The sequence below is a fragment of the Gasterosteus aculeatus genome, chromosome 3 (assembly GCF_964276395.1).
Source record: "Gasterosteus aculeatus chromosome 3, fGasAcu3.hap1.1, whole genome shotgun sequence".
NCBI lineage: Eukaryota > Metazoa > Chordata > Actinopteri > Perciformes > Gasterosteidae > Gasterosteus > Gasterosteus aculeatus.
The window spans coordinates 2,387,271-2,409,683 of record NC_135690.1 but is presented as its reverse complement, the minus strand read 5'-3'; the positions used below and the strand labels follow the sequence as shown (position 1 = coordinate 2,409,683).

The window sequence follows — 22,413 nt, the reverse complement described above, 5'->3', positions numbered from 1 at the left end:
ATATTTCCTGAGCAACAATTAAATCATTCTTTCACAGAGATTTACTGCAGGCAGCAGGTCTCCTGATCATTCTGTTGTTTCTGATGGGCTAGCGTGTGAAGAGAAAATATGAGTGTTCTGTGTCAGAAATACATACGATTCAAGTGTTGCTGAACCAGCCAGTAGATGGCATCATTAACCCTTATTTTCAGAGTACCCACTCAGACACCCTTGATAATCCTTTGTGCAGGTTTTCCTCTAGAGGTACCATTACCATGGTTCAAAGTCAGGTCAATATGAGGTAGCGAGATGTTTTCTGTCATGTCCTACTCTTCTGAGGTGACAGGATGTAGCTATTTTCTCACCTGCCAAACCCAATTTCAAAGCCAGACCTGATATTGAATTAAAATCCTCCTCTATCCCTAGTTAGCAGTTGGTAGTAGGTCATCAGTCGCCGGCAGCATCCTCCATTTAACCATACGATCATATGATCATGAACATGACTGTGGTACCTCCGATACCAATTAAACCCATCCAATCCTTTGCCTTAGGCTACGGGAGGATGAAGTGGCTGCTGTACTCATGGCAGGGAATCCTTCAATCTGTGTCCTCACGCTGTGTCAGAGTCCAGTAGTTTGTAGACAATCTGTGGGGGGTTTTAGCCCATCAGTTCTGGCCCTGTAAACCGCGTATTTAAGGGGCTTACAGGGGGTTAAATACCCAAGATTGGAGCCCTCAACTGCCTGTTTGAGAGATTACGCTCTTTAGTCTCCCATTTTCACCTCTCTGTCTTGCTGGAGCAGCAGGATGTGTGGAGGGTGGTCATTAGAGAGAGAGACATGCCTCAGCTTGAATTCTCAGGAGGCAGGAAGTGGTGATAAATGAGTGGAGCTTGATTAAGTGAGACGCTGCCACATGCTGAGCAGCTGAATTCTAAGGAACTTGTGCATACGATTTTAGTAAAATATCGCAAGTAAAGGAGGACCTTTCATTCATAAACTCTTAAAGAGGGTTGCCTATGGACTTTTCCGAAAAGGGAATGTGTTACAATACTTGCATGCATATATGAGTCATCGTGGCGCAGGGGTTAGAGCGGGTGCAGTTTGTGTGAGTGAGTTTAAATTGTAATGTAAGTCGCTTTGGATAAAAGCGTCAGCTAAATGACCTGTAATGTAATGTAATATGAAATTTGGAGTGGTCAAATGTCTGCAGAGCGCTGGTCTGAGCAAGAACCTTCTGCTCCATTTCTGCAAGACGCGAGAAGTGGAAGTAAGTCGCGCTCCATCTTTAATGAAAGTCTGCCATCTTCAATGCCACTATCAGTCCAGCCAGTGGCGTCCTCATCCTCAGCGGCACGGCACTCTGAGGGAAGACAGAAAATAGAAATGCCACTGAACCCCACAGACACTTTCAAGAATCTGAACGGCATCCGCACATCCTCCTGTGCAGATAACATTTTCAGTAGCACCATATTCAGATGCAAAGCCCCAGCAGGAACAAATCAAACGTAATAAAACCCTCTCAAGCAGAGTCCTTGCTCCACTTATGATGAGTGTATTCCCTCAGCGGCATTTAATTGATCGCTTTAATGGTTTTCATAGACTCTTCATTAGCCTGTTACAGCAGGGGATCAATATGACATTATCACAGGCATGATTAGAGCAAGCACCAGGCATCCGCTCCAGGGTAAATTGTTTTGTAAACCAATGTCACTATGGCCCATCACATAGTTACAGTGTTACAATAACTTTGACTGATGAGACACATTTGCAGGGTGCATGTTATTGACTTGTTACTAGGGTTAGGGTTAGATATATTATCTACCCTCAAAATTGGTTGCATTTATGATGTGTGCTCCCCTGTCAGAATGAGCTACGAAAAATAAAAAATATTGTCTGTTTTGACTGCCAAATTGAATCAAAAATGTAATGTCTGTTCTAATCTGTAATCTGTTACCTAATGTGACACGGATGGTCATTAGATAGTGAGAGGATTGCTTCTATGGTACCTTAAAGCCAATTGCATTCCATATATTCACTCCAAATGTCTTAAATTGAGTTGTATCATCACACAATATGTTTTATTAGATCCACATATGCAATAGAAAAAAAGTAATTGACCAAAGGGATTACATTAAACATACTTTAAATAATGTATTCAGACAGTTTCGGTTCCTTTATCTTTGTCCTGATGCGTTAGTGAGGTGAAAAGCTACAAGCACTGCATCTTATTTCACCCTGCATCCTGTTCCAAAGGGAGCATCCCCCGCCGTTCACACAAGAAAGTACCGTTGTGCACATAGGTGGAAAAATGTGTTTGCCCCATTCACCCCTGAGATGTCCTCACTGTCCGTGTTCATTGAACTTGGATGTGATCTAAATACTTCCTTTGAGATTGTACACATCGGACGGGCACTGAGGTCAGCCCGGGGCCCTTGTATATGTGCATGTGCATGGGTGGGTGTGATGAGTTGGTTTGGATAGAGTGACTGGCTTTGTGCGTGATCAGTCGGCCACATCCCTCACAATAGGCAGAAAAAAGGGGGGTGACTACCTTTTGACAGAGCATTTTACCTCAGTGAGATCATTGCTGTTGTCTGTTAATGACACGTGGCATGCTGTCATGAGAGGGCTGTTTGAACTGGGTGGAGTCAAATATTGTTTAGTTTCATTCTATTTACCTTATCTATCCCACCCGTTCATTTTTTTTAAACACCCCCCCTTCATCCCACATCTAAGCTGACCATGTTTGTGAGATGTGTATTTGGTGCCTCCGAACTCCAGCGCCAGTACCCCACCCCACCCCACACGCCATGCTAGATGAAAGGCTCAACCATGCATATAGAAGGGGGGGCAGGTAGGTTAAGAGAAACAGAGGGAATAGAGGGTTGACGAAAACAACGGATCCCTGCTCCCTAATCCGTTTGTGCCGACAGTGTTAATCCACCCCACCCGACCCACTCCCCCTCCCTCCACCATGCTTCGACACCATATACCAGGCGCTCCAATCACATAAACAACTGACGGGCGCTGCTGAAACTAATACTCGTACCCCAGACAGTCAGGGAGCCGCAGTAGCCCCCCTGACAAACCCGCTACTCAGCCTCAACTTTGTCCCTGCTTTCATCCTCTTCAGCTTTGTGGCCACTGGGAACAATTCTCTATTCTGGGTAGCTTGCTTTGTTTGTCTGTGCAAACACTCCTTTTTTGTTAATCTTGCATCAGCAGGTCAATGTGTCTGTGTGTGTGTGTGTGTTGGAAATGTATTGTTTGCTTTCTTTTTTGTGTGTTTCCCTTTCATCCATTCACTCCTCGTTTTTTGCTCTGCTTTGTTTTGGCTACTGTACTTGCAATGCACTTGAGAGCAACACGGTGTATTCAAGTGTTTTCGTGTCGTGGTCTTGTTTACGAGCTGTAAAAGCGCGGGGAGGGAAGAGCAGGGGTATTGGAGAGGGGGAGCACACTGGTTGCCAGGGGAAGAGGAGGCTGTGTCTAATGAGGTCACGCCCTGGCAACCCAGTGGCTCCTCCCACTTAGCCCCCACCGTCACTACCACCTCTACCATGTGTACCCACCCACTCAACCCACTCAACCCCCCACCTCCCTAAACCCTCTGACAGAGAGAGAGAGAGAGAGAGAGAGAGAGAGAGAGAGAGAGAGAGAGAGCTCTCCGTGGTGCTGAAAGCCAAAAAAACACTCAGTTACAGTACAGCTGCAAAGAGGAGGAAGACGGGACTATTGAGACAAAAACAGAAAAGCGACCCACTGGAGGAATGAACTAGGGCACGAGTGCTTATGAAGATGGGTTAAAGCCGCACATGAAGAGAAGTAGGAGTGTATGCAAAGGAGGGAGAGAGAGGGAGAGAGAGGGAGAGGGGATGACGCTCTAGCAAAAGGTGGCTCTAGTAGGCAGTGGGCGTGTTCTTGTTGTTGTGATCTATAGTTGGGAAGCCCGATGTCATCTGCTTAAGCACAGACCGACTGTACGGACCCGTGTGGATGAGCGAGCCGGCAGGGGATCCAAACGCACACCACTCTGCGTTACATCCGTACCAACCTCCAGAGCGCTGTGGAGCGGGATTCCTTTCACCTGTGCACAAAACATTTTGTGCGTTTGGACATATTGAAGCAGGAGGAGAGACTTTCTGGGAAAGAAGCATCCAAAAGACTGTGAGCGCCTGGCCTGCAGCTGCAAGAGGAGTTTGATGTGAGAGTGTTTGAGAGTGCTCGTGTGAATTTGTGTCATGCTTGCGGGTGCGGTCTGTTGCTATGCTGCGTCTTCCTTCTGTCTCTAGCATGTGCAGATGTGTGGATCGGTGAAGCTGGCAGCTGGCAAGGAGTTTATCACCATCTGGACTGGAGGGGTCGCATCTCCCTTCATCGCACAGGGGGAGCTTCGGGCCGGGCTCCCAACGGCCCAGCTCCCCTCTAGCTCTAGCCTTATCCTGGGTCACAGTGACTCCTTCTAGCAAGTCAATCAGTGGGACCGTACAATGGATGGAAGTGTATGTGGATCTAAATGGAATAGTGCACGGTTGCTTCAGCATAGGTCAGAGTTCACTAGCGTGCACTGGACTCATCCAGGGACCGCAGAAGACACGTTGGTCCACAAACCAGCAAGGACGCAGTCCCATTGTGAGTATGAATCATGACACTCGCATTCACACAACAAATGCTCATCACAATAATGATGCATGCAAAAGGACATCAACGTAAAATCTCCTGCACCTGTGTGTGCCTCGGTGTGCAGATTAACCTGATCCTGATCCACTTTACAGCATTAGAGGTGCACGTAAATTTGTGTTTGTGTGTGTGCACAAGCTTTTGTTGTCACTAGACTATTGGCCTTGCAATCTTTTTGACATTGTGACTGTAGAATATCCATGCTGCACTTCTCCAACGACGTGGTTGCCTGGAAACAGAAACGCAGTGCCACATTCACTTACCCTTAAAGCAAAGTGCATCCCGATGCAGCCTGTGTCAGCTGGGGAGGGGGGGGGGGGGGGGGGGGGGGGGGGGGTAATGGGAGAGGGAAGTGACAAGATGCCTAAAGTGCACTAAGTGAAGGGGAAAGTGAGAATGGAGAGGAAAAAAATGAAAGCTCAGTTCAGAAATATGGGTCGCTCAATTGACAGGCTTCCGAGAAATTTGCGAATGAATGGCATTTTACATCGATGAGTTATTGGAGGACAATCAAATGTGAAAGGCTTGGTTGGCAAAAACAGTGTGATAAACAAGCTGATTCTAGTGCAGAGCGCGGCTGCAGGCTTACAGGGATTAGGCGGGCAGGCTTAATTCAGCTCAAACGCTGTTTGAACTGTGCTTTCCTATTGCTGCACCCTTAACGCATCCAACAGGCGCACCTCGTTTCTCTTCAGAAACCGAGGTTTATTTCAGCTTCCGGCTGATCTTCCGATCCCCGGCTGTGCCTGAACATCAGAGATAAGAGGAAAAAAAGATCCCCAACACCAGGAATCTATGCCCTAGTTTGAACTCTGCTCCGAGATGGTGATTCCGTCTGCTCCGCCTGCTCTTACGAGTCCTCCACTCGTGCCTGAACGAATCCATGCTGAAGAGGGTGGAGAATGCGCTGTAGGGAGTGAAAGATAAACCCAGTGACCTAGGCACCATGCTGCACTCATTGATAGACAGACACTAGTTAGAGAGACATCTGACGATGGCCAGACAATGGCCAGCCTCTCATTTGGCCCTGCGATCTCCATCTGGCAAGCCCACTTCCCCCCCCTCCACCGCCCTCCCCTCCTTTGCCCTTGCCTCCGTACACACAAACATACATACAGTTATCACAAGCCCCCTCCCCCTCCCCGCGCACACTCACACTCAGTGCTTCTCTCACACGTAAACAAGCACGAGTCTTAGGCTGATCTGAAAAACATTGACCTACATAAAAGCATGCAGAGTCTCCTTCCCTCGCACCGCTGGCCCCTCCAAAATCCCCTTTGACTGTTGCACATTGCACATGCTATGTTGCAAGCAGTTGCAGAGGGTTTTTTTTCCGGATAAATGCGTAATGTACACGCACGTACTCCGGATCACATGGGTTGGCTGCTCCACGTTCTTGTGGCTGCAAACACTTTATTCAAATTTTGAAGGAGCGCATCACGACTGCACCAGTGTGGATGTTTCATTGAAGAGGCTTTTCCTCACAAACATCCACACTCGCCCTTATTACAATGATGCCGTCAGTTAGTCTTTTTACAGAATCAAAAGGCAGCAAGGACTAAATTTAGATCTTAAACATAGGACCGATGCGAAAGCCTGCATCACAGTCTAGTGAGAGTGGTTTGTTTAATCTGTGTCGTCGGTCCCGGGAGTGCTGGATTTTTGACATCTGAGCCCAGCACACAACTGCAACTGCAGAGGATGAAAAGCCATTTTTCGGTTTCATTTAGACGCTCACTTGGCTAAAGCCAGTAATCTCAGCCAGAAAACGTGCAAACACAACTGAGAAAAACGAACAGCCGCTACAGATCCGCAGCCAATAAGAAAACTGGATCTTGCTGTAGCTGGATAGTGAGTCCTTTGACTGTTTGCATATTTACATGTTCATGTGAGCGTTTGTGTGTGAAAGCGTGTGTATGTGTGCACAATAAACATTAGAGAAAGCTGTTGGAACCCTGCTGGGAAAACGTTTAACTCTGGCGGACACATGATGCAAGTCTATGAATCTTTCATAGGCCATGAACTCCACGGAAACAGTCCGGGGACATTAAAAACAACAGCAACATCACACAAACTCAATTGCGTGACGTATAGTATTAATCCAATCCTGCTTCTTGAGTTTTCATCTGACTACGGCTGACCTTGAGAAATAAAGGTTAACAGAATAATTGCTCACATAACAGCATTCTTGTTTCATGCAGGCCATGATGCACTCATAGTCCATATTGCTAGTGGTATTTTGTGTGTGTATATATACTTAATCTACCTATGAACAATGATCTCTAACATTTTCTATGCACGTCTTTATCAGAATGCTGTGGAAACACTTGAAGAATGATGAGCTCCAAAGAGGAGGAAACGCTTCGTTTTTTCCAGTATGTCGAGGAGAATGGGCTGAGAGCTTACAACGGCCTGGTAGCTCAGAACTTGGACCACGCCAGGAATGAGAGAAATAGGACATTCCTGCAGGAGAAAAACGACAAGAAGAGAAAACAGGAGGAAGCCATTCGGAGGTAGGAAGAAAAAAAACAAATAATATAGTGCATTAGCAAAGGAAAAACAGACTCATTGACAAAAGTCAGGTCCAATTTAGAATAAATCCTATGAAATAAATGCACCAGTGGGATTCTGCTCTGTAAAGAACGTCACTGGGTTCACTTCAGGAAGTGCTTGTGAGGAATTGGGACAAGTGGCCAGAGGGTCCCAGTGGCAATGGCAGGTTTCTGTATTTTGGGGGTTCCCAGTGTGGACTTTTACGCCCCATGATCTTAAGAGGATAATTACATTTTCACTTTTAGACTTGTCCTTGAATTGAGGTCGTCGCTGCTCCATTTTTGAGACGGTTTGGAAGCGCTGGGATGGGAAGTGTGTTAAGATGGGAACGCGACGAAGCTAAGCTACTTCAACGTGGGGGGCGGTGTTGCAATGTCAAGTATACACGACTCTCCTGTTTTAGGAACAGCATTTTTCGGGGGGGGGGTACGTTGTGCAAGAATTTTATGTAATGCCCCACATACATTAGTTTTAAGAAATGATGTCCGCTGTTTCACATGTTGTGATGCGCAAAGAATTGCAGCCGCAACACCTCTGTGTGTGTGGCATGCCTAAACTTGAGCGAAGCACCCTTGACGTTTGGAACGAAATTAGAAAAATGGATCCGCTGTTTCTGCAATACGGCCGCCCGCCTTTTGGCCTCTTGCATGACTCCCACAGCTTCTCGCCGCTTTTGAGTGACGTCAGGGAGGGTCAGGGGGTTGGATTTCACTGGCAAACGTCATTCTGGAGCGACGTTTATGCTCTACCCGTTTGGGCTGCGTGTGTTTAGTCGTAACACAGGCGAAGTGAGAGCAAAAGCAGGACTTTGACGGCTCCCGTTTCTGGGCCGTGAGGCCTTCACAAAAGCCTGTCCTAGAGTAGTAATCTCTTACTCCATCAATATAGAACCTTCTATTCGTACTGTCCACACACTGGGCTGCCACTTAGATGTGGTTGCCTGGTATCTGGTATCTTTTATAGGACTTAAGAGGCTGTTAGTGATTTTATTTCAGGAAAATCAAAAAAATGGGGTTTTCTGTAAGATTGATTTATTTCTTCACCAATAACACACAAACTGTTTTTACGATCACAACAGTCACAGGGATTCCCCTTTACTCTCAAACACAAAATCATCCAGATAGACAAATTGTCACACTTTTTGTCATGGGCATGCTGTTTTCGGAGCAAAAAAAAGCCTCAGGATGCAACAGGTTAACTAATTGATTCAGTTACACTTTGAGCCCTGTTACATTTCTGATTTAGAAAAGTGCAGTTTCTCTGCATGCACTGTGAGGGACTATCGTAGGCAGACAGTCATTGTACGGTATAGGTACTGGAAATCACTCAAGTTCAACTGTATATCTCAAGAATGAGATAGACAGCTAAGTAAAAATACACTCAAATTAATTGTCTTTCTTTTCACGCTGGCTAGCATAATGTCCCTGCCTCCATTGTTAGTGGCAGTCTGATGCAGAACTCTAATTGGTAGGCCGGACGGGACGATGCCTGAGGAAAGTGGCATCCACTGTCCTGCTTCCACTGTCTCTCAGCTGTTGCCAACGCTAAAATATTAATACACAGTCATTGGAGGAAAAGTCTAAAAAATAACTGGATTTTTCATGAGGCCTATAAGTAGGTCAATGAGACGACCCATTTTTACAGTAACTGACTGCGAGTGAGGGTGTGTGAGGATTCATGTGCGCATGTGAATGCACGGACAAAATATTATATTAGTTTGTGGGAGAGGTAAAACAAATTCTTTGGCTTCTGTGATTGTGCAAGTGGGGAGAGGGCTTGTTAGAGCAAATGTGTGTGTGTGTGTGTGTGTGTGTGTGTGTGTGTGTGTGTGTGTGTGTGTGTGTGTGTGTGTGTGTGTGTGAGGGCGGTGGTTAGAAAAAAACCTGTTAGAGAGGGAGATTAAGTGTGAGCTCAGTTACAGGAGATGTGTTCTGCCTGGTGACAGCTGGAACAGCCGTGGGCCAATCAGATCAGCACGTTAGCTTTGAGTGAGGCGGGTCTTCCTGCTATGTCACTCGGGTTTTTCTTTTATTGTATTTCAACAGCACAGGTTAGTCACACAGTCATGTACACACAGACACACACACACACACACACATACACACACAAGCACAAGCACGCAAAGACAGACGTTCACAGATTTGTTTAAACGTGCAAGCGGTTTCACAAACACATTCACGCACAGACACAAACCACACACCAAAATTTACTTAAATTTACATTTGCTTGCAAATTCCAAACGACTGCTTTGCTTCACAAAGAGCCTTGTTTTTTTTTTCTTCCTAAGATCTCCTTTGGTTATTTTAGTTTTGTTTGTGTGACGCGGTCACAGTGTGAGAGCCTGAGCTGCCCAAACGACAACTCAACTCCAACTGGTCCAAGTGCACCTGTGGTCTGACCTCTAGCCAATCACTGGGCCAATACCCTATAAATAATCCAGCCACAGCAACACACACATTCCATGATTAGGGGATGTGCATGCACGCTGTCACAGCTAATGCACACACCAAACACATGAGAGGGGACGGATATGTACCAAAACAAAACCCTTTTTCTCTTTTTCAATGTTCTCTGTAGATTTGCCACATTTTTGTACAAATCTGCTTCTAATAGGCCTAAGAAGTTTCCGTTTTCCCCACAAATTTAGTGGAAAAATATAATTGTCAGTAATGCAATCTTTCTCCATTTCCCTGTAATGACTTGTTTCCTTGCTAGTAGCAATACTTTAACTGGCTATTCATCACTTCACTTTCTTCAGAGGAGTTAGAGATAAAGCACCAAACACCTCATATGAATTGTATAGCCCAGTATTTGTCGAAGCAGTTGACCAAAGCATTGGGAATGTCTTTGCAATTGTGCACTTTTTATTCGTATTTTTCTCTCAGATAATGAAACAGCTCTTCTTCTTTTTACAAAACACAGTAAACTGTTTTTGTGGCCCTTTGCTCGAATTATGTTATGGTCATATTGATCTGGTTCAAGATGTTGAAAATTTAAATCACATTCTCAATTGTTTACAAATTAATATTACGCTTTTATCCAAAGCGACTTACATTACATTTTTAACCCATGGCTTTTTACAATTTTTTGCCCGGGGAGCAATTAGGGGTTAGGTGTCTTGCTCGGGGACACTACAACACGGGGCAGCCAGGGCTCAGACCGCCAACTATGCGGTTCCCAGCGCACCCTCTCTACCCCTGAGCCACGTCAACCCCTAAGCAATATTAATTTGCTTGTATGCTCTTTTTCTTCTTCAATCCTATTTTGAATTGGAGATTGGTTCCCCTTCTTTCAACTTTCCTCCAAGGTGTAGCTTGCACCATCAATAAACAGGTATCGGCTATGCTGCAGTTAGTACTCTTTTAACTTTGGAAGAGCAATGCTTCCTCTAAATGAGCCCAAAGATGTAGCAAAAATTCTTCCTAACAACACTAGCAATGGGGCTCTTCACGTTGCAACAGGCACCTTTCTCTTGGATCTTTAATCAAATTGTGATAGTGTAAGATGTGCACATGATGCACAGGTTGCCTTTGTTATTAACGTCCGCTGGTAGTTTGTTTTTGTGTCTGGTTTCTATGGGTACCCTGTTGCTAGGCAAAATTAAGCCCCTGACCAATGAACCCACCCCACCAAGCGCCTTCTGTTCAGCAGCTGGCCGAGAGGGAGTCAGAGTCAGCAAAGTCGCACACTGAGGGGGCACAAAGACACGCGTATATACACTCCCACGTGCGTGCACGCGCTCACACACTCCGGGGAATTGTGAAGCCACGCATGCAAATTCATGCCATTTGTTTTAAATCTCCGACATCAAGCTCTGTTTTGTATGTAAGGAATACATTAAATACATCAAGTGCAGAAATCGAATGTGTATAGATCGCTTAAACACACGCATACACACACACACACACACACATACACACTCCTCATCCCCTCATTACCAAACAACCCTCAGACATCATTTACGCTCCATTCAGGCCAATCATCCATTTATAGGGATTGATTGTGTACGGAAGGGTGGGTCGGGGGGGCGGTGCTCCCATGGTGTCATGATGTGTCTGGTTGTGTGAGCAGCGTTGGTCACATCCAGAGTTGACCACAAATCGATGCTTCGCCCTGTTTTCAGAGGCACTAACATGCAGGATATTGTTTGCCGGCACAAAATGCACATACACGCAAATATGAAGACACGAGTGATGACTGTGTGTTTCAGGGTATCTGTTTTCTTTGCTGTCTTCTGACAAGGACAGCTTCCGGGGGGGATGACGTGCCGATGAAGATTGCTGTCTGTTTCATTTTAGCCTCAAACATTTTATGTTCAGTCAAAATTTAGAATGTTTCATTCTCTGTCATCTTCTCTCGTATTCATCATTCAGATTTACAACCTTTTTGTTCCCCTTTACCCTATTTCTGTCTCTCTCCGTCTCTTTCTCTCTCTCGCCTCCTTGCTTTCTGCTTCAGGACAGGTGAGGACATTGCGACCGAAGGCAAGCACTTACGTATGGGCTCCATTACCATGCCGGACCCCCAGGAACGCATGCCCATGCCCCACCCTCATGCCCTCGCCTGTGGGCAGGGCTTCTCCGTACGCTCCCAGTCCCTCCACTCTGTCGGCGGTGGGGGGAACAGTGGGGGCGGAGGAGAGGAGGAAGTAGGAAGCCCAACCTCTAGGAAGCAGCCCCCACCCAAGCCCAGGAGGGACCCGGCCACCAAGCTGAGCATGTCGTCTGAGGCGGTGGACCACAGTCCCACGTCCACCTGCCGCGGGGAGAGATGTGACGGTGAGTGTTGGTGGCACTTCACAGCAAACTGCTGTGCTAAATATAGCTGCTGTCCGCAGTGCCCTCCTCAACACTGTTAGTCCTAACAATGACATGACATCTAGCTGTTCACTGCGTACTCCACTCCGGGTACCACTGTGGTCAAATTGATGTTAAAGAATAGCTGTGAGTACAATGAAAAAACACATTTGTGGTGCACTACATAACAATGAACAATTCGATTACCTGCAGTTCAGAGATCTGGGCTGCAACACGCTGACTTATTTTGGACACGGTTTGTCAGCAAAAAAAACCTTCCTTGGTATATTTGACAGACTGGACTAATCTAAACATATTCTAGAAAAATGAAACACACATGTACAATACATATTTTATTTTGTCCCATCTTTAAATTAGATCGGTAATCATTAGGTGTTATATATACGCTATGTCCTTCACACGGGAATGTGCCCAGGATTAGTATTCTGCCAGTAATGTTATGATTAACATGAATATAGTAAAGTCGAAGCTCTAGTAACGTCAGGTTCGTGCTTATTATAGAGGGTCAGTTGTCAAAGCTGCTCTCTCAGCAAAAAGGAGGCGTAAGTGCCTTGACAGTTCTTTGACCTCATTTAAAACGGACTTACTTACTTATGTATAACTACAGGGCAAATTGCCAATAAAGGCCAAACATTTCCCTCCAGTTAAAACTGCCACAGCCAATGTTTAGAGATGCCTTGATCAAAATCCAGAAGAATCACCCTGCAGCAATTTCTGAAATCATTTGCCAATGGATGAAACAGAGGGCATAATTAAAGTGCATCAGCTTTAATGAATTGGTCAGTAATTAATTGAGCAAAAGTAATGTTTCCCCCCAACAAGCCAGATACAATCACTGCTGTAGCAAATGCACACAGCTTAACGGTCTAATAGGAGATCGGACATGCGCGGAGCGCATAACAAGCAGTGCAAAATCAAACTGTACAAAAGCAGTTGTTTGAGGCAGCTGGCTGTGATTTGGAGGTTGCAGGAACCTTTTGACTCCATTTCCTTTTGGATGCTTCGTTGCCAATCGGATGCTTAGGGAGTCTGCCCAGCCGGGCTCAGATTGGTGGGGATCTCTCTATGTGCACACACAGATCTTCCTGGGCACCACGGCAACCATCCCACAGAAACAAGGCCCCCTGCAGCCCGGCCAATCACACAATCGCTGAGCAGCTCGAGCCAATGCGGCTCCGGAGATGCCGAAGTCTGAGGCTGCGGAGCCAATCGGAGTTGGACTGTGGGGGTGTCCCTGGCTGAGAGGAGGGCAGCGTGCTCGGTAGCTGGCGCTGTAGCGGCAAGGGGAGGAGCTTGTCAGAGTAGAATTCATTCAGGAGGAGCGATTGACCTAGATTCGTTTCCCCCAGGAGGACAGGGAGGGGGGGGGTGGGGGGGGGATTGCGGGTAAACTCATCCGCTGCAGGGGGAGGGGGAGAAGAGAGATGGAGAGGAGAAGGGACAGGGAGCTAGAGATGTTTTGGAGCGACGGATTCATCATCAGTGCCGAAGCAAATCTCCAGATCCACCGCGCCGAATCTGTTGGCGTAATAATGCATTTGGTAAATCAAAAGTGGCATCATTTCACTGCTGTATGACCGTTGCTGTGTGCACACACGTCTTCATACGTACACATAGAAAGAAAGAAAAAACAAAGAAACTGTAGGAGAGTACACAAGAATGAATCAGACACATCTGTTTTTAACCAAAGCTCATATTACCATGATATCAATGGTAATCGGGGGCCAACGGAACCAGAGGTCCGGTTTGTCATCCTCACTTTATCTCTGTCATCATCAACATCCACCTGGATAAGTTTTCCTCCTGTATTTTCTTTAAATGTTTCATTGTTTTCTCTTTAGTTCCGATATCAACTTAAAGAAAATACCATCTATTCCTCTCCATCGAATGTCCAACAGCACGTCCTACAAAGCTACATATTCAGATGTTACAAAAAACACTGGAGTAGACAAATGGACCCCCATTTTCTGCAATGATTAGCCTTAGTGTTAAAATGTGAACATGCCTGTCCAGATTTCCCGCTCCAAATGCGTTCATCTATGGATGGTGGTGAGTCACACACTTACAGAGAGTATGGACCATCTGGCATCTGAATTATTAAAAGGTGTAGAATCAGTTTTAGGATTTCCAAGATGGTCCACACTTGCCATCAGCCTCACTGCACCACATCCACCGAGATTCACTCTGCTACGTCACCACTACCAGAAATAAGTCCTACAGTGTACGTGACCCAAATAGTAAACTCACATACTGCTCCACTGCCGTATATGTGACCTAGAAACATGCATATGCCTCATCTATTGCCACAAATCTGACTCAAGATATTGCTCTCGGCGATACACGTTGACCTACATCCGACCCGAAAAACTGCAGTAGGCTTTATGTTAATGATAAGGATTCACTTGGGTACGATAGTGGTGCAGAATAGCAACATTTTTGTTGTCTATACTTAGCTTTTCTGTATATAAAGCAAAAACGTACAAATGTCAAGTGTTGCTTGTGCACGTGAGTCTTTCCAATGGATTTGTGTTTTGACCTTCTCACCCTCTGGCCCTCAGCTCAAGGATGCAGTGAGGACTGCAGGAGGGTGCCGCCACCCAAACCTAAGAGGAACCCCAACACGCAGCTGAGCGTTTCCTTCGATGAGTCCTACATCAAGAGCCACGGAGGCGGGGTTTGCTCCTCCAGACCCCTCCACCACGTCAACTCCCCCTGCGAACGCAACCACTCGCCTCCACAGAGCGACGAGAGCCCCACAGACGACTGTGAAGATGAACCCGTCTACATTGAGATGGGCGGGATTGATGTCGGCCCGCGGGAACCCTTGAAGAGTGAGGACGAGGAGCCGGGAGAGTCTGTGTACGAGGAGATGAAGTACCCAGCCCTGGATGATATGGAGTACCGCACTGACCCTGTGGGGTGTCGCTCCGCGTGCCCGACCCCGGCACCCTATGACCCCGAACCTCTCAGCCGTTGCTCCACCCCGCGAAACATTCCACTCTGTGACATTCCTGCACCCTTTCCCAATTTACTCACCCACCGGCCTCCGTTGCTGGTGTTCCCACCGGCGCCGGCCCAGTGTTCGCCCAACTCGGACGAGTCTCCCCTCACCCCTCTTGATGTAACCAAGTTGCCAATGATGGACAACCAATCTTACAGCAAATCTCCGACGTCCTCCAGCGAGCCACCCTCCTCTGCACACCTCCGCCGGGAGCTCACCGCCACCCCGACCCTCACCGTCTCCGGACGCTCCTCTGCGCCACCTCTGGCCTGCACCCTCTACAAATCCTCGTCCTCGTCCTCCTATCAGCGGAGCCACTCCGCTTGCCCGTCGCCAGTCAGCATGGGCCGCTGCCTCACCCCTCTCAGCCTAATGCGTACACCTCCCTTTGACGCTCCGATGCCGTTCCCGGGCGGTCTGCCGCGGAGCGCCTCGGCCACCCCCCACGGCAAAGGCTCGCCACCTCAAGACGGTGTGGGTCGACTCCACGGGTCCATGCAGAACGTCTCAACGGGGCGCTCACGGACACCGACCAGCCCGCTGGACGAACTCACCAACCTCTTCACGACAGGCAGGAACATGCTGAAGAAAAACACAAGTGGCAGGAAGTCTAAAGAGCCCGGAGAGAGTGAGTCATTTCACACATCTGTCTCCTAATTTTGGAACGTAGCAAATAAAAGGGCACAAACTCGTGTTCATTTTTATTTATCTCTCTATGATCCAGGAAGCGTGTTGACAGCTCATAACTCCTTTTAGGAATCTTATCCTGACCTGTATGTTTTTTTTTTTAAAAGTGGCCAGTCAAGAGAGTTAATGAAATGAAACAAGGTTAGAAGTTAGAAATTAATTAGAAGGTTTCAGTGGATAAATGCTTTGGCTGCGGCAAACTCTGGTGCGAGCACAAATAAGTAGTCTTCAGTTGCCTAATCAGTGTAATTCACCCTGTTTGGCATTCACAGGCTGAACCCTGCTAAATTAGTTGGCTGTGCAGAGACTGCACCTCTTATAAGGCATCATGCGCCATGTCAATGGTGCTCTATTCCACCCTCCATTAATCTAGGCCCAGCTAGCCAAGCCTGATACAGATCGTATGGTTTAATCTAAGGAGATTAGAGACTAAAGCGGACCGCAGGTCCCTCAAAACCTACTCATGGCATTAGGCCATCAGACGGCATTACTTTTAAATATGTAAACATTATGTTTAAATACAGATAGCCATGGCACACTCCAAACTCTGCCAAAATAAATGCAACGCAAACATGATTTGCTTACCAGGACAAATTCAATCCAAGTGCACAAGTTGCTAAAAAAAAACAATGCACGCTAAATCATGTTTTGAAAATAGTGTTTATCAATACAAATCATATGAGAGCAGGCATTAAACAGAACTAAATAAGCAAGAGGGTGGTCCACAAGGCATGAGGTGTAGTGGGATTCTTAAATAATGAACGACACGCCAATATGATAAAAAAACAAATTTATGTAGAGCATGTTATAATTTAGCCTGAGGTTTAACTTGAAATTGAACCCCATAGTTGACATAACTGTTAAGAGCTAAACTGCTGTGCAAAACAATTAAAAAAAAAAAACAGTGAAACCCATCATTAAATAATCCTACACAGAAATCCAGGACATTTTTTATGTATCTATCATAAAAGAACCACAAAGAGTTCACACATCCATCCTGACTCTATGCTCGTAGCAACTACAACATAGCAACAGTGGATGGAAGAGAAATCCCTGTTTCTTATTTGCAGATTCCCTCCTCATGGGTAATGCAGCCAATCACAGCTCAAGGCACGCCGGCCTGCAACCAAGCAACGAGCATGGGATAGCTATGGCTCTGGACTCAAATCTGCACCTAATCAGAGGATTTCAGATTCTCCAATCAGGAAGCTGTAGCATTTGTGCAGTAGGGATGGTGGAAGCTGAGACAATTTGTGATTTCTTTCTTTTTTTTACTTCTTCCACTATATGTGCATATGGCAATTAAGGCACATGTGTTATTTAATTCTGTGCTTTCTATGCACTGTCTACTATTTGTAGAAATACTGACTTATATCTTAAGCGATAGTGGTTGTAAATGGGTGTAACGAGTCCCAGTGCATCTTACCAATGAGCACTTTTAAAGTATTTTGTACTCTAGCACAATATGGTTTGTAAAAAGTGTGCATGCATGCTTTCTATACACCGTGGGTGGGCCATGCAGGTCTTTTTAATGTTTATTTCTTAATCCCAACACCTGTGTTCAACCACCACATGGGGCTGCAGGGATGGCACAGGGTTGTGTATGTTGCTTTGTGACTCGCTGCAAGGACACACTGTAACGAACAAACAAACCTGCTACAATGAATGGAAGCAGACGTTTTTTTTCATCTCTTCCTTTCTGACGCAAAATAAGCAGCAGGAGCTAGTATGACCCACTTAGCAACTGGTTAATTGCCACGTTCCCTCTAATACGCACACTGAAAAGCCATGTGTGGCACACATAACATGGCAAGGGATGGACGTGATAAGGGAGGCTTGTGCATGGTACTGTATGTTAAAACCCACACAGACCCAGCACACATGGAAGTCAATTGTGCACATCTTTAATTGCGCAGTGATGAACTATAATGTGCCTTGATTCAATGACGCACATACGGGTCTATATGAGCAGTTTCAATACACAGACTGGAATTTCATGTCTACATTAAAGAAGAGTCAGAGTAAACAATCTGGTTGTGCCAAAAAGTTTATAAAACGTAAGAAACATTTATTGGTCGTGGTTTTATTTCACGTTTAATATATTTCATTATTTTTAAATGGAATCAATTGAACCGGGAAAAAAAAAATTGCAGAATTATGATGTGTATTATAATATAACGAGACCAATGCAACTCCGATGCCTGTTAGTCCACATATTCACTCATCCAATTATTTACTGCTGCTGTCTTTAGTGCAGAGAGTAGTGAGTGACATCTTGAGGATACATGGTGGTATTGCAGGACCATCAAACAGAAAAACTGAATTATCTGTAATTGAAACATTTATTTATACATAGTATTTTTCTGTGAATATCAGTTCAGTAGCAGAAAAAGCTTGGACGGTACAATTATTTAACTTTTTTTATTCTTTTACAGCCGAGTCCAAAAGCAAGTCCCACAGCGAGTCCAAGCGAGACGGCAAGGAGCGCCACAGCCACGGTCACAGCAAGGAGTCCAAGCGAGACTCCAAGGAGCGCCACAGCAAAGAGTCCTCTCATCGGAGAGACAGAGACAAAGATAAAGAGAGAGAAAAACACAAGGACAAAGACAGAGACAAACACAAGGACAAGGACAAGGACAGAGACAAACACAAAGACAAAGACAGGGACAGAGATAGAGATAAAGAAAAAGCAAGTGGCAATGTAGAGCCTCTTCCAAACAGACGCAACAGTAAAGACCGTACATACAGCGGTGCAGATGCGCCACCTGTTCGCAGGAACAGCAGGGACCACGGCTGCAGCAGTGTGGAGCCCATCCCGTTGATGAGAAGAGACTCCAAGGACAGAGGGCTCAGCAATGGCGAACTGATGGTGAGGAGAGACAGCAAGGACCGGGGCGGGCCACATGGAATGGAGCCTTCGTTGAAAGTGGACAGCAAAGACAGAGAGAGATTGCTAGAGCAGCCGCCTGAGCTGCTACAAAGACAAGACAGCAAGGAAAGGGCCAGAAACGGTGTGGACTGTGGACATGAAAGCAGAGAGAGACTGCTGGATCAGCCACCCGAGCTCTTACCGCGGCAGGATAGCAAAGAGAAAGCCAGGAACGGTGTGGACACAATGCACGAAAGCAGAGACAGGCCACCTGAGCTTCTCCCCCGACTAGAGCGCAAAGACAGAGCTAGGACTGCAGCAGAATTTAGGCATGACAGCAAGGACCACCGTCCTGATGTGTTACCCCAACAGGATGTCAAAGAGAAAGCAAGAAACAACATGGAACACAGACATGAAGGCAGAATAGATCAGCCACCCGAGATCCTTCCGCGACAAGAAACACCCAGAAGCAGCAACGGCAAGGACAAGCTTGGCCATGAACCCAAGCATGAGGGGAGAGATCGGAGCTGCCACAACAGCGGAGATCTCCCTCTCTCTCCTCTGCCCAGGCAGGACAGTAAAGATCTAAGGACAACTGGACTCGAAGTGAGACGGGACAGCAAGGACAGAAGTCTCAACGGCTCAGAGCATCAGCAGCAGCAGCAGCATCATCATTATGATGCCAAAACCACCAAGAGTCCCTCTGCAATGGAGTACAGGTGTGACAGTAAAGAGCGAGGACACCGATCAGATGGCACGCCCCGACGAGATAACAAAGCAAACTACACCACGGACCAATCAATAGCACAAGAGAGGAATGGTAGCACAGCGACAGGGCAGCATTCATCCACCACGACGCCCACTCACCACGGGAGATCATCGGGTAGCCCGCCAACGACTGTGGGAACAGGAAATGGTGAGCGCTTGAACATCAGATTCATTAGATAACGCTAGAATCGGTCATACATTCTTTGAATACTGAGTCAAAAGTATTCTGTGTGAGACGTGCGCTTCCTCTTCTCTCTGCAGATCTGAAAGTAGCACCTAAGTACGGCCGCTCACCTTCTATGCCTGCCAACCCCTCCCCCATGGGAACTCCTCAGAGGAAAGCAGCAGAGACACATAAAAGTCAGGTATGCAGGTTTTCCAGGTTACTTTGAGTGTTTGTTTTTTTTATTCATCCATAAATACGTGTTTAATGTTAAAGAGAGATTCGTGTTTTCGGGGCTTAAACTGTGCACAACTAACTTTGAAGTCAAGCTGTATTGAATCTCCTTAATGCATGGCCTCCACCCCTCAGATGCCCCAGATGCCATGGATCTGCGGCGACACCACCATGCTGGACCAGATTGAGAGGAAACGCACTCTCTGCGCAGAGATCCGCTCCAGACAACATCCACACCTGCAGAGATCTCTGGAAAGGCCTCATCCTCTGGACCGCAATGAGGACCGGCACCAGGAGCGGAGTCAGTGCAAGCAGGAAAGTGCGTCTGTCCTCCCCGGATGGGGGAAAAGCAGCGGGGCCAAAAAGATCCGTCCTCCCCCTTACCCGACACAGAAAACTGTATCCTGGGACACGGCCATCTGAGAGTAACCACACACTTGCACCCCCATGCCACACACAATACGCCCTAGTTACCCAGTCCCTCTTCCCTCTGAGCTGTGCTGATTCTTCCCAGCGACACCAGGGGCATCGGAGCAGCCAATGAGAGCACCCGGGGATGATACTCGCTGATGTCAAAGGACAATGGTGGTTACCATAGCAATATTTCTGCTCGTTCAGGTTGTCATGTTTTCTTATCATCCCGGTGATATTTGATATTTTTCTATTTCCTGTGACTGGATTCTTGTAATATAATTAGTAGTATGGATATTTGATGAATAGATATTTTCTAAATGAGATGGGGATTAAAAAGCAGCTTGAATTATGTATAGAAGATTGAGATGTAATCTAATGTCTAATGTTTTATTTCAATTTGGTTTTGGTTATTTTGCATTTGAAAGCATAATCTATCAATACTTGTACTGTAGTAGCATAATTTTCTTATGCCCAACTGTTTTTTTTGTGCGCAAAAGCACTAAACTATTACAATTTTGTCTATATATACTTTACATTTTCACTGTTGTATTGTACGTTGAGGGGTTTAACGTCTACATGCTTTAGACCCCAGCGCCCTCCTTGCCTGGTCCAGTGCAGTATGTTCTAGAATGTACAACGCTTGGCCCTAGAACAGAAACAGGAAACTTTGTGTGCTTCAGTTTGTATATTACAGTAGAAGCGGTGCAGTCACTACGTCTAAGCCTTTTGAAGCGGTTGAATCGGTTTACATGAAAACCTGTTTTCTGGCATGTTGTAGACAGAGAAAGTGTGAAATGCTGTATATAAAACACTATGAGGGTGGGTTGGGGAGGTAGTAAATTAGAACATTACATTATTAACAGTATAATTTTCCAAACCAGCCAAAGCCTGTTGATGCGAGATAAGCGTGTGGTTGCACTTCGGACAGTTGGTGATCTGAAATCGGGGAGCTGGCGGAGTTCTAGCACCACTACTTTGCCAGGCACACTGCGAGCACCACGACACAGTGTAAATACTCGATGCCAACAACCAGCCCGTACAATCAACACCTGAGCTTTTAGAGCATTTCTTGATTTTTACTGCAGATTATGATAGCCATATGCACTTGCTTCAGAAATAAACTTTCAAGATTATGCTTATATATATATTTTTGAAAATGTTAAAAAGATAGCTGTGCCATGTCCGTTTTTAAGTTATTGGCAGGGAGGTAAAGCCTCAGGGGGCTGGCTGTGTGCGACATGCAGTCATCTGCAATTGGTTGTCTCTGACAATGTTCCCAATTAAATTGGATGGCAACCATTTTAGAGATCAAAACGTTTAAGGACCTATAACATGGCAACAGCTGTACCCTGCCAAACAGACAGGGGTTGCACAACGGCCTGTACATCTTTGAGGCTTTGTAAAAAAATTAAAATAATGAAAGATTCTGCACTACCCAATCATATTCCGACGCATTTAATCAGACTGATTACATTCTCTTCCCTCCCCCCCCCCCCTCTCTCCCTCTACCTCAACCTCCTTCTTACATCATCCAAATGTGTTCTCTTCAGCACATTAAAATGCAATGTCGACATTGCCAAAAGAGTGTGGGTTTGACAAATGAGCAAGCCCTCGGTGTGCAAGTGCAGTAACCCCTCACTGGTGAGAATAAATGCTACAGAGGTCCCTCTGTGTTGTACCTGTGTGTGTGTGTGTGTGTGTGTGTGTGTGTCTGTGTGTGTGTGTGTGTGTGTGCGTGTCTGTGTGTGTCTGTGTGAGGGAGAGAGCTGTGTGTGTGTGTGCGTGATTGTTTGTGTCTGTGTGCCAAGATACACTGTATGCAAGTTGAATCTTTAAAAATGATTGTTTAAAGACATTCACTTTGCCCTATCCATAAAGTTGGGGGTGGAGGTTGGAAATGTAATAATGATGATGTACAATCTTTTGTGTGTGTATAAAACGTGCACTGTGAAAAGGTAGAGAGAGCACCGCACCGTCAGAGTCCTCTGTCTTATTGCACTGAGTGTCCTCTTGTTTTGCGTAATAAAAAGAAAAGGAAAAAACAATGTTTGAGGAAAAAAGTACTGTATTCTGATTGTCACTTGGGTTCTGTTGGGAGAAATAAATAAATATGAACTTGAAACCCGCTGTGGAAAACTGCACTGTGTTGAAATGATTCATTCACTCCCATCATGGGATTTCTGCATGTTAGCTGTTGTTTTCCCAAACTGAGGAAACTTTTGAACTGTGTATGACTCGCAGTGTTG

General features: G+C 46.0%; 1 protein-coding gene across 1 annotated transcript; it reads left to right on the top strand.

The window, feature by feature from the left end:
- Positions 1-3,602: 3,602 nt before the first annotated feature.
- nyap2b (neuronal tyrosine-phosphorylated phosphoinositide-3-kinase adaptor 2b) lies at positions 3,603-22,292 on the top strand. Its single transcript, XM_040170454.2, has 7 exons — positions 3,603-4,613; positions 6,973-7,174; positions 11,673-11,992; positions 14,590-15,660; positions 18,155-19,504; positions 19,618-19,721; positions 19,889-22,292. Exons 2-7 carry the CDS (start codon positions 6,996-6,998, stop codon positions 20,174-20,176), a joined length of 3,312 nt encoding a protein of 1,103 aa, XP_040026388.2. The 5' UTR covers positions 3,603-4,613; positions 6,973-6,995; the 3' UTR covers positions 20,177-22,292.
- Positions 22,293-22,413: the final 121 nt, after the last annotated feature.